Source organism: Cryptotermes secundus, unplaced genomic scaffold, assembly GCF_002891405.2.
Source record: "Cryptotermes secundus unplaced genomic scaffold, Csec_1.0 scaffold310, whole genome shotgun sequence".
Lineage (NCBI taxonomy): Eukaryota > Metazoa > Arthropoda > Insecta > Blattodea > Kalotermitidae > Cryptotermes > Cryptotermes secundus.
The window spans coordinates 319649-332742 of record NW_019734354.1 but is presented as its reverse complement, the minus strand read 5'-3'; the positions used below and the strand labels follow the sequence as shown (position 1 = coordinate 332742).

The window sequence follows — 13094 nt, the reverse complement described above, 5'->3', positions numbered from 1 at the left end:
TAGTTATTTAAGCACTGTGCCATGAAAGAATATGGTGGAGTGGAGACATAGCTGCACCATTCTTGTGCCGAGATAGCATATAAAATATTGAAGTCATTCAAGAAAGGATTCCGTTAGCAATCCTTACGTAACAATATCGACACCGACAAACAAGGACTCGTCTAAAAGAATGTCTTCTTCTGGGATGTTGCGCCGTGTAGATATTGTGTAAATGCTTCGGAGGAACGTATCGCCTCCATCTTTAGGGTATACATATCCTCGAGCGAGGAACCAGCTTGAGCATGTTGCTGAAATCCAAACTCAGGTTTTTCGTGGTATCCCTCAGCAACTCCAAGCGTATTCCAGGATAGTGCATCAATTACGGCGAGACAGCTTCCTTTCATATTCTTCCGAGACTTTTCTCCAACGACCCTACTGTTCGACGCTACATAGTATAAGACAAGGATAACGTCATGAAATAATCAATCATAATAATAATAATGATACCGAGCTCAAGCGATTACTTTCCTTATTCTCACCGCGAGGGTATGAGTCTAATCTGAGGTCATTTCATGGCATATTTGTGGAGGACAACCAGAGCAGCTGTTCTCCAGTAATTCGCTTGCCCAGGCATTTCTCATTGCACCAGTACTACAGTTCTCTCGTGGGACAAGTTACAATTTATAGCATATGTAGGTCACCCCGCCTTAATATTATAGGAGAATACTGTGCCTGCTCTCGCCGTGTGTGTTCTGAAGCGTACAGCGATAGATGGCACTTCTGTGAAGATTACTGTATTCTAAGGTGACGCAGTGTAGTCTGGCAGAAACTTGCCAGCATTGCGAAAATATGTTGCCTCCATAGTTGTTAGGGGTGATAAAACTGTGACGGTGTTGAACATAGCGGCAGTATTTCGTCTGAAATTTCGGCAGATTTCTGAACACGCACTGACATCCTACACAACAGACGTCATCACCGACACAATTGCAAATCCCGGCATATGCTGCTCTCTTCTCCCGTAGCTCCTGCTCATGTCGACTGGCTTCCTCGGCTGCAACATATCTGTGGATCTGGTCAGTGCCACGGCGAGGAAGGGGAAGTCGCGAATTTTTTATTTTCCATATTTCAGGCTTAGCGTGTTGGCAGGTGCCCATGCATGATCAGACGTACCTTGTGAGGATTCGATTTGCATATAAATTTTTGTCGGACACTCCACGATAAGCTCTCTGGGGCCATGAATGTAACGTAATCCTATTGTTTTTTAAATTCCTTCATTCATATGGATGAATTAAAGCTCGCGGTTTTTGCCCTTCTTCAGTCACTTGCCTATTTCCAGTCAACGTAGATCATGATCTATTTTTGTAAAGGAGATAATATTTTCAAATATTTGTTTTGAGTCTCATGCAGATGGATTCTCTAGGCCAAAACGTGTATCAGAATTACGAGCAGTCAGTGTCAGTAGCTAATGATGACGCATCATCAGATATATTTTAAAGAGCTTTTTGTTAGAATTTAAGAAGAAAATTATACGTTTCATGTTCTAGTAGGATTTAAATAAAAGTTATGATGTGGTGGGCGTTAGGAATATGGGGACCGGAGGTGTGTCGGAGAGGAGCCTGTGGAGAGGTTTACGTTCAGATTTGTTAGAACATACGTTTGGAGAGTGGACACTAGCTGTGAGAAGTGGAGGAGTTTCACGAATAAACAGCTCTGAAGAAAATTGTAATTTGTGGGCACAAACTTCGGTTAATTATTTAGGTATCCACTTGTTCAAAAGTTGAGATACCTTTGAGAGTGTTGGTTAAAGGAATACATGTTTTATTTGTAGATAATAATTTTATTGATGGTGTAAGGGAGTCTATCTACCTTCTTGTTGCTCCCATTTGGAGCATAGGGCATCCGTGAAAAGCTTCATTTCGCTGCAGTTTCTTAATCTTAGACAGTTGGCAGGATTGCTTGGAGGGGGTCTAACCAGTCGCAAAGCGGCTACGTACACAGGGCAACACAAGCACAGAATAAACGCAGACAGACATCCATGTCTTGAGTGAGATTCGAACCCACGATCCCAGTGTCCGAACGTGCGAAGACATTTCATGCCTTATAGAGCGCGGTCTTCGCGATCGGCTGTAAGGGAGTAGATGTATGTAAATCTGTAGGTATGTACAGTCTATAAGGGGCCCCATTCCATACAAATCACAGATTATTTGCGGAGGGGCAATCCGGGTAGAATACTGTAATTAATGACATATGCCCTTCCTTCCAGATCCATGCGAGAACGTGAATTGTCCTCAGCCAGAGGTGTGCCAACTGGACGAACAGAGGAACCCTGTGTGCAGATGTGGGGACACTTGTTCTCTGGAATTCACACCGGTGTGCGGGTCTGACGGCAAGACGTACCAGAATGAGTGCAGCCTTAGACAGGAGGCCTGCAGGTCCAGGAAGAACCTCAGGATCATCTACCGAGGAAAATGCAGCTCAGGTGAGGCCTGTGTACCACTTATCGCTTCCGGAGATGGTGCTAGAATGAATTGTTCGGAAGGAAGTACTGTTCAGTGTTGGTGTATGGAAGGATATCCACAGAGTAACGTAAGTAAGGTAAAATAAAGTAAAGGGGTCCCTGTAACAGACCGTGGAGGCCCATAGGATTGTGAGATGTTGAGGTTCCTACATTCTCTAGACAGTCTAGACAGTCTAGACCCGCCCGCCGCCCTTTACCCCCCAAAATATTCCAAGAATATTCCTGCTACTTATTTCTGTTAGAAGCTGAATCGACCCCAGGGCCATAGTGCGGCTGGAAGGACTAGGTAAATAAAAAATCCAATGACCTCATCGGGATTCTATTCCGCGACCTTCCGGCTTGTAGCATAGTGCCTCAGCCAACCACAAGTAATCTACTTGAACCTGCACGAACATATAAAACTTAGCATTTCGTGAAATTCTCACGGAGGTGGTTATGAATATTGTTTCATCCTGATGCGTGACGCCTGGTAGAGCGATAGATGCTTACCAAAGTTTTGGGGGAAAATGGCGCATCAGTCTTCAGGACATAAGAGTAATCAGAGAGTGAAATGTTCGGTACGCATGTAGGGAATGAATGAATGTATAAGGGGTGGGCCTTCTTGGCCCTTGCACCGCGACCACAGTGATCTGTTGTGCCTCCCTTTCTGAGTATCCCCTCAGCAATCCTGCACTTCGAATGAAGAGTGGGATTTTGTACGTGGGGACGTCGAAATAGTCACTTGGTTCTATAAAATATTGACCCAAATAACGCAATCTTAAATAAGCTAAGGCCTCACATTCGCATAGGATGTGTGTATCTGTTTCATTTTCTTCTTGACACCTCTCACAAGCTGGCTATTACTTAGCCCCAGTTTGAAGAGGTGTCCTTTGAAGTGACAAGTGTCCTGTAAATAGTCCTACCACCCATCGTCGCTGGTTCCTGTTTAACTTCAACAGTTCCTTCGCTCTTTTAGTAGAGGGTCATCATATGAGTCCCTTTGCTTGCCTGAGTCCAGTCAAGTATCCCCAGTATTTCTTGTGATTCATATTTGTCCAGTCCCTGATTGCATTTCTGGCAACTCCTATAGAGATGCCACAGGCTGGTTCAGGTCCTATGAACGGATGTTCAGCTCCAACCTTGGCCAATTGATCTGCTATTTCGTTTCCAGCAACCTTCATGCCTCGGCACCCATATCAGTTGTACCCTGTTATGTTTGGCCAGTTTCATGAGGCCTTGGTGGCAATCCCAGATCAATTTTTAGTTGATCTGGTGTTTGTCAAGCACTTTAAGTGCAGCTTGGCTGTCAGATATAATGTAGATGTTCATATTTCTGTAGTTCCTATCTAGATTCTCCATAATACATGCCTTAATGGCATATACTTCGGCCTGGAATACTGTCATGTACTGCCCAAGGCTGAAACTAAGTTTCCGCCTCGTGCCATAGCAGAACACACCAGCTCCAGTGCCCTTATTTATCTTGGAACCATCTGTATACCAGATCAGTCCCCCTTTTCTATCGGGCCGAAACCCGTCTTCCCATTCACCCCTGTCAGGAAATCTGACTGTGAAGGGTTTTTCATATACATGTCTCGGTATCATTTTGTCAGACCCCATTTGTAATATGGGTTCTTTTTTCACGTCCTGAGTTATGTATGCATGTCCGAAACTATCGGATTTAGGTTTCCATTGATTACTGCACTGGAGACGGTAGATTCCTGCCCTGGCCTCTGTCTCCAACTGTAGATGCAGTGGGGGAGCCCAAGGAGTATTGGTAGAGCACATGTAGGAAAACATAAGGCTAGAACCCTGAGCGAACCAAAGGAGCAAGCGGTCCTTGAAAGAGATGGTTTCGCCAGAATAAAGAGATGTCAGAGAACGGCTCTGAGTGACCATTGGGTGCTTTGTGTAGGTCAGGAGTAAGGAAACATGGCCCTCAGGGGCCTGTCTGAACATAATGCCTAAACGAGGGACCACAGTGCGCACGCTGCGAGAGTCATCCATTCTTCTCAATACAAACATCAGCCCTTTGACAATGGCGTTATGAGGCTCTCACGGTAGTAGCTATGAAGATTGCTGCCCTGTGGGATGTAACGTCGTGTAGTTACGCTACTACACCGAAGGTGGAGGCATTAAGTTCATCGGAAACGACGACGTGCAGTAGTAGCATGTAATATATTAACATAGGAGATGATACGGTGCGGTAGTTTCAATAAGTTAAAAGTTGTCTGAGGATGGCCTTACAGGGTCGAAACATGTTGCAACAGTGAAATAAAATATTATTTTAATGATACTTTAAATTGGCATTTTAAAATAAAATTTTATGTTACATTACAGACGGAAACAAGTGGACGAGCGATTCATATGAATTCTTGGTAAATGTGTGTAGGTGTTGTTACATTACAGACGAGCCTTCTTGGCGGTGTTTCGGGAGATACATGTCAGAGTTTCTGCGGTGATATGCTGATGGCTTATTCAGTGTTCACTTTAAGTTGTATGCTTCGTGGGTTGTTTTGGCACCCGGGTTCTTTAACTGAACAATATGTCGTAATTATTAATTCTCATTGGATTTTTCTTTTGACCCAATCCTGCCAGACTCACTTTGGTCCTGGGATCGACTCAGCCTCTAACAGAAATGAGTACCGGGAATTTTTCTGGTGGTAAAGTGCGGCCGGAGCGTAAGGCTGACAACGTCACCGCACCATCTGTTAACCGATTGTCTAGAAAAGTGTGGGGGCCTCGACGGCCTGTCATAGGGATAACTTTACTTCACTATGCCACATCGATCATAAACTGAGTATAAAGAAGAATGGCTTTACGTCGGCAGGGATAGCTCAGTCGACATAGCAACTAGCTACAGGTTGGACAGCGGAAGAATCGGTGTTTGATTTCCAGTAAAGGCTAGAGATTTTTGCTTTCTGCACAGCATTCAGACCGTCTGTGCTTCCTCCTACCCACTGGATACAACGAAGCTGACAGGCCAGTTGTGTGCTGTTGATAATTTCTGTGGTGTGACGCGGAGTGTGTTACGTCAGCAAACGTCACTTTTCAGGAGAAAAGGAAAGACCTTTAGATGTCAAAGCAATATTGTAACAACTCAGTATTTCACTGTGCCACTGAATAGAACGTACTACGTTTAGAGATACAGGCTGTTTCTACTTCGTTCTTTTAATAAAGGATAGTTTTGTTGACTCATTTCTGACTTAACTGCCTTTCTATAACGACACATTTTATTCTATTTCTGTGATTTCCTACACCCGTACATGCTCCTGAGAGTAACGCTGTCCCACAGGTGTAAACCCCTGCGTGTCTCTGCTCTGTAAGAGTGGTGAGGAATGCGGCATCGACAAGTTCGGGATTGCGCACTGCGAGTGCCCGCCCCAGTGTGAACCTGTCATGAGACCAGTTTGTGGGCAGGACGGCCGCACTTACGAGTCCCAGTGCGAGATGAGGCGAGCCGCCTGCATGCAGAAGAAGCTCCTAGAAGTCAAGTATACAGGCTCTTGTGGTAAGCCAAGTATCAGTACACGGCACTTAGAATATTAAGGTGCTGATTTTTATAACAAGAACCACTCTGCAGGTTAGTCTAGCGCTAACACTACAGGTTTGTATCCGGTAGGTGCTAGGTTTGAATCTCCGTTGGGACACTGGATGTATTTACTGAGGTTTTCTTTATGGTTTTTCTCAGTCCTTGTAGGTAAATGCTAGGATAGTACAAGAACAGGCCTTTTACGCTTCTTTGCAAATGTTTTGCAATTCATAAGTCCGCAGTTGCCCTACAACTTGACGCTGTATGTCTAGATACCAACAGCTTTGTAAGATAATCTGCAAGGAAGAACAAGAACCAAAAGAGGACTGACGTCGTAAATTGGTAAGTAAATTACTGACTGCTGTCTGGATAGCCGGGGTCCTTCGCCATCAGATAGGCTCTTGACTCCACTCTGTACCGGCGATACCACGGCTAAGCATGAAATTATCATATAAGCCCGAATGTAAGGAGACCGTCTGCTTTCCCAATGAGAAAATCAGAAAAAAAAAATTGGCAAAATCGAATATGCCATTTAGTTCTGATAGTTATTAAGTAAAAAAGTAAAGATTATACGTACTATTAAGAAATAATACATTTGGAATTTAATTCCTTAAATAGAATTATAGGCATTTTTAGAAATATCACTGAAAATAAGGATTGGAACTCGTCACAATCATCTTCTCCATATTTATTCTTAAGGACCTGAAAATATCAAACCCTCATACTCAGGCTGATAACTTCATCACTTGTTTCCATGCTTCCTTTACACCTCCATGGCAGTGCATGAAGATATTAATGGTTCTGACGATGGTGTATAACACAGAATTACTGGGTTTGGGGACTTTTTCCATCGACCGGTATTCTAGAAACTAGAAAACACTTAACCAATTATTTATGTTAGCTCTTTATAAGGGACCCAACAGAGTATATGTCTTCCTCATCTCACCTGAGGGCGAAAACAGATTCAGTTTCCAGTTTCCTAACCGCCGTGTTTACTAGTTTCTAGAAAACCGGACAATGGAAAAAGTAAAAAAAAAAAAAATAATTTTGAGCTTTTCAAAGCCTTCATAGTATTTTTGTAAAATTAGCCATTGTTTTTCTAAGTGTATTTTCCAATTTCTTCTATATTTTTACACAATCAAATTTTTATATTAACCACCCCCTGCCTTTCATGACGGTCTTTTATTAGGCTACATTTGTTGTCACGAAGCAGCGAACGAGTTGCTTCATATTCGGAAAATCCGGGTTGGAACCTTGACGTTGAGACCAGTTAGTCTAACATCATTCGCGCTTTTCCACAGTCACCCTTTCCCCCCACCCCCGATGGAAATTATGTCGGAATAGAATCTCTTATTTGGCCACTGGCGCTTCGTTCCACATTCCCTCAGTTGAAAGTCAAAATTACCCAGCAAACTCTACTGAATATCGCTAATGCCGAAGTAAGGAAAGAGTGTTCAGTTGTTTTGCTTCTGATAACTGAATCAAGATGGACGGACAGATATGGTCTGCACATAAAGCGAACTCCTGTACTTTCCAACAAACTAACAAGGTGTGCAAAGAAGATATATATTAGGGATTTGAGGTTTTCTCAGGGCTCACAATGGAGATTGCTGTTGTCTGGGATGTGACACAGTGCAGTCTGGTACATCATCGCCAATGTTTCAGAGAAACCTTCAGCCTCCATCTCCCTACCCTGAAGCTGGAGGCAGCACATGTCTCCGAAGTACTGAATGATCAACCAGACTACACTGTGTCACACCCCAGAAGGTAATGAACTTCAGATGTATGTTCATGTCAGTATTTCTTCAACAGTAATTATGATTTCTACTGTTACAGCTGTAACATTAAAGGGGTTTGGGAGTTTTTGTGTCCTCATTGTGAGACATTGTGCGCCGGGAGCTTTTGCTCATGCGTTGCTGCTGCCTGGAGTAATTAATTATGAAATTAATCACTAGTCTCCCACCATACACCTGACAGAATGAGCATACATGACACAAAACCGCGAGCCATGGCCCACGCTATACAACAAGTTCACCCTCTCCCCTGCCCGTCCACGTCAGCTGGGGACCGCCGAAAATACTGTACGGCTATTTTTCAATCATAAAATTGGGCCTAACAATGGGATCAATTCATGTCAGATTTAATACAAAATGTATATGTAAATAACAAATCTATCAGCTTGATATAGCTGGAATATTCTACACTTTTACTCAAGAAGTACTTAGTTTGAATCTCGGTTTGACCACTGTCTTTCCTCACTGATGATTTTCATGTTTCCTCCACAAGCTCCTGGAAAATATCAGGATGGTACCTGAGCCATTATCACTTTCTTCCAATTCATTTCCATACTCGAAAAAAATTTAGTATTATGTGCTATATAGTTCCAGTTACTGACGGCACCATTAGATAAATGAGATAAGTAAATAAATTTCACGCCCCCACAGGTGCCACGGGCCCATGCAGGTCTCATGTTTGTGACTATGGTGCACAGTGTGTAGAACGAGGTGGTCGAGCAGAGTGTGACTGTCCAGTGTGTCCGGCCGAGTTTGACCCGGTGTGTGGGTCAGATGGGATCTCCTATGGCAACGAATGCAAGCTCAGGCTAGAAGCATGTCAGCATCACCGAGAAATCGCCATCCTGTACAAAGGCCTCTGCAGTAAGTTACTTCATATTGGAAACAAGAATTCTTTACAGGGGAGAAATGTTCTGGAAAGATGAAGTTTGCAAGAACCATCTATGGCAGATGAGTGTAAAGATGGAAACTGGATAAAACTCATGCAGGATTTTGTCCAGTAGCATGCTTTCCTTTCAACAATTTTGAGACTGTAAGAGCTGTACCAGAGGCTAGTAAGTATTGGTTAACTAGATACTTGGTTAAATTTTTACTGGTCTTATTAATACACATCTGTAATATTCTGATGGTAACACTCACTCATAACATATTGGATCATCTGCTTTCACGTGGTGGTTATTTAGAACTGGTTTACCTGTTTCTGTAGTTCATAGATAGCACAGAAAGAAAACATTGTCACTTAATTGTATTTTCACATAATTCGTATATAAATTGTATGAAGGGAAAGATATATATTAATAAAGCACACACGAAGAGAAATGCCCAGTGAGTCTACTTGTCTGTGTCTGCATTCTTGACTTGACAAACCACTGAAAGGAGATGTGACGCCATATTGCCTGGGAGATCATTACAGATCTTTCAGAGGAACGTACTGCTTTATCTTCAGAATAGAAGAGTGAAGCAAGTGTGAAATAAGAGTAAGCCTATGTAGGGACAGGGAGAACTTGGAAGAGGGGACCTTGACCAAACCTGTAGCTGTACAGAGAAGAGTGTAAAAGGATATTTGGCTCTTAAAGGGGTCTGTTTTCAAAGGTAGAGTAGCAGGGGGAAATAATGGCTCTGAGTGAAACAGTAACAGGTAGAGGGAAGTTAGGAGAAAAAGAGTAAGGAAGTAGTGGCCCTTTAAATGGCCCCTTTATTTCAAGGACAAGACAAAGATGAGAAAATACAGAACACTAACAGGGGCAGACTCAGAGGTTAGATTAGGGGGCAAAATAAAGAAGTAAGGGAGAGAAATGATGAACTAGATAAATGGCATGTGTAAGGGGAGAAGAAGAATATGGTCCTAACAAGGTGCTCTCAAAGGGGCAGCATTCGTTGGGTGTGAGAGCCTGCTTCAAGTACCAAACCATCAATTATAAATAGAACCTCCGTCGAGTGTAACAATATATATTCTTGTCACCATTTTCTCACATTTGCCTTACATGTTTCGGCTCACAAAGAGCCATCATCAGAGGCAACCACAACAAAAACATGGAAACACTTGCACTGCTCAACAGTCACAATATACAGTTTTTGTGGAAGATGTTACNAGCCCACACAACCTCGTGCTGACGCCTCCCCCATTGGGACTATCCACTAAGAGGAACCTGAATATTTTACTTGGACGGTTTTAACTTTAATTTTAACATTAACGACCCGCTTTGTGGGTGATATTTTAAATGCAAATGGGATACCCGCACTCGGGGTACTGGATGTTGTTGTGTTTTACGCTCCGATACGTGTAACATCTTCCACAAAAAAACTGTATATTGTGGCTGTTGAGCAGTGCAAGTGTTTCCATGTTTTTGTTGTGGTTGCCTCTGATGATGGCTCTTTGTGAGCCGAAACATGTAAGGCAAATGTGAGAAAAATGGTGACAAGAATATATATTGTTACACTCGACGGAGGTTCTATTTATAATTGGTGATTGATAGTGTAACGGACCAAAATGAAACAATTCAAAATACCAAACCATGTTCGTAAATAATGTACAGTTTGGCCCTGTACTTAACAACATTGCATAACTGTATTTTCTGCACAATGTATGTACCTGTGTTGCATAGCAGACCCCGTAGGAACAAGCAGTCATAATTGAACCTGACAGGCCCATGTCTTTCAAACCCCATAACTAAGGAGTAAGTGGAAGAAATTGAGACATTTTGTTCCAGAAAGAAGCACAGGCTGTATGCTAAATGCACCACTTCAAATTGTTTATATTTATATTTCTCAAGATTTCGGACCTTTGCAAAACGTGGAAAGACGTTTTTAAATTTCTCTCATTTATTTGTTTATTTCTGTTTTAAATCATCAGTTTTACCAATTTATTAGAGATGTCAAAAATGTGCATTCACCAAACAAAAATCTAAAGCTAATAACAGAGTGAATGCACCAGAAGTGTAACTATGCCTACGTGTCCTAAGCTGTTTTGTCATTCCAGATGGCTGTGAAAATAAGAAATGTGACCACTACTCCATCTGTGAGAGTGACGGCAGTGGCGCGGCCAAGTGTGTGTGCCCCGAAGCGTGTGTTGATGTGAGTTACATTTTATTTAACTAAGTCATTCATACTTCATATACTGTATGAATGAGGGAGCGTCATCATCAATTTATCGTCACGCCATTATTTGAAAGTTGTGGCATACACATCAGTAGGAAATTTGAAGTATACTTACACAAGGTTTTTCTTCTGGAAGGTTACATACACAAGATATGACATACCCTGGTTTTCAGAGTAGATGGACTGAGGAGGGGCGTGAATTTCATTGCTCAGGAAAGATATGTTGAAGAGAGGACCGAGCCAGTAGCGAACTGAATATGATGGACACACTTGGGATCTCCTAGGCTCAATCCTTACACTGAAGGCTCTCACTGAGATGCATCTTGGTTTTCTTGTCCATAAGGCCCCTTTCAGACAAGACACATGGTGGCTTGCGACTAGCGTTTGGAACACAGCCACCGAAGGCCACAACACGCCCACTTAGTGGCTCTGACGTCAGAACCCCACGTTGATGTTGCCCTCAGCCATTCAGATGGAGATATCAAAATGTTTATCCACCATTTCATGAATGACGCTAGACTCTGTATGTCCTGTCTGAACGCCAGCATACAACTCAATACACTTCGAGTGGCCAGACCGCAAGTCAGTGTCTCGGCCACTGAAAGGGAAAGACACAGCTGCGACGCAGTGTCTTGGACGTGGGACACAGACGCTAGTATTCACGCTAATTTGCAGTCGCTGGACACTGTGTGTCCAGCCACCGTGTGTCTTGTCTGAAAGCGGCCTAAAGGAAAATTCTGGAGCGGTGTTTCATAAAGAGGCCAGAAGAGCTTCATGCGTTCTGGTCCCCCTTCGTCATTCATGATCATTTTCATATAGTATTCGCCAAATGAGGTTTCTGCAGCTGAGAAAGTGTCATTCAATTAACATCAGAGCTGTAAAATATGGTGTAGTGTTTACAGTACAAAAATTTCCGCATGCCTACATAACATTCCATGTTCATTTAGTTATTACTTATGCACCGGCTCCTTCCTGGTACCCTGCACTTCTCACGTCCAAGACAGGAGCGGCGCAACGTCAGGGGCTCTCATGTTATGTTCACAATGCTCCCTAGATATAGTAGGGACTCCAAGCCACAGCAGGGAGACTCTTCCAATCGACAAGACTAGTTCACAATAATAAAATAATTTAATAATAGAAACACAGTAAAACAATACAACAATTAGAACTTAATAGAAGCCGTGGGCCCAAACACATACAGCCTTGACCACATCTGTCGGTTACCTTACGCTTGCCTTAACTGCGTCATCAGATTACACTTAATAGCCCACGCTCACTGCTCATTACTCTTGTTTACCATCATGCTACTTCAGCAAGCACAAAATAAACCTTAACTAATATTCCTTGCCCACAGGCGATTCCTGGAAAGAAACACAATGAAGTACAATTAACTTAAAGCCCGTCGCTGCTCACACAATTACCTATAACGCAAGCAAAACCCCCGACGTGCATTGCCAGCACACCCGCCCAGACACAATTTAGCATACCTGCCAAAACAGAATTTGAAAATACCCCAGGCTGGCAGCGTACGCCGATACGCTGTGGATCCACGCAGCGAATGAATCTTGATTCACTAACCGGCTTCTTCCGAGCCATATGAGTGGGAGAGGAAGCTGAATCCCACGTAATGCACTCCAGCACGGGATGAAGAGGTAGGGATTAACATGGCTGGAAGGCATGACGTCATCCAAGAGCCTTCAACATGGCTCACTTATTACACTGAATTTTCTACTCATAATAATTTTGAATCCACTGACCAAAATTACAAATTAAATTTCAGGTCATCTGTATACTTTCTTTGCGCCTATACTTGGACATATGGGGCATGACGTAATGTTCAGAATCTTATCGCGGAAAGTAATAGTTATTTGTTATGTGAATCATAATCAAAATATAAATACATTCTGTGTGCAAAATACGAAGGATCAGAATGTTATATAGTTGTCATTGTGTTATGAAGTATTAACTAACGGCAAGAGTCTGGGCTGTAATGGTATCAGTGTTTTGATTATAACAAGGAGAAAAGCATTCGCAGTCCATTGGTTGCCGAGATAATGGGACTGGAGGCAGTATTTGTCTCTCTGAACATAGGTATTTCCAGGCCAAACATGAACCCGAGACATATTACAATGGAACGGAAGCCACCCGGACCAGCACAGATTGTTCGCAATTCCGGGACTCTTGGAGGGTCATCTGA

The 13094-nt window shown here is 42.9% G+C and overlaps 1 protein-coding gene across 6 annotated transcripts in view; it reads left to right on the top strand.

The window, feature by feature from the left end:
* Window positions 1-13094, top strand: part of LOC111868839 (agrin) — a 922237-nt gene that overhangs the window by 859996 nt on the left and 49147 nt on the right. For all 6 annotated transcript variants that reach the window (XM_033753190.1, XM_033753193.1, XM_033753191.1 and 3 more), the window contains 4 exons: window positions 2243-2458; window positions 5769-5984; window positions 8450-8662; window positions 10779-10873. In XM_033753190.1, coding sequence (XP_033609081.1) covers window positions 2243-2458; window positions 5769-5984; window positions 8450-8662; window positions 10779-10873 — 740 coding nt within the window. The remainder of the gene's footprint in view (window positions 1-2242; window positions 2459-5768; window positions 5985-8449; window positions 8663-10778; window positions 10874-13094) is intronic.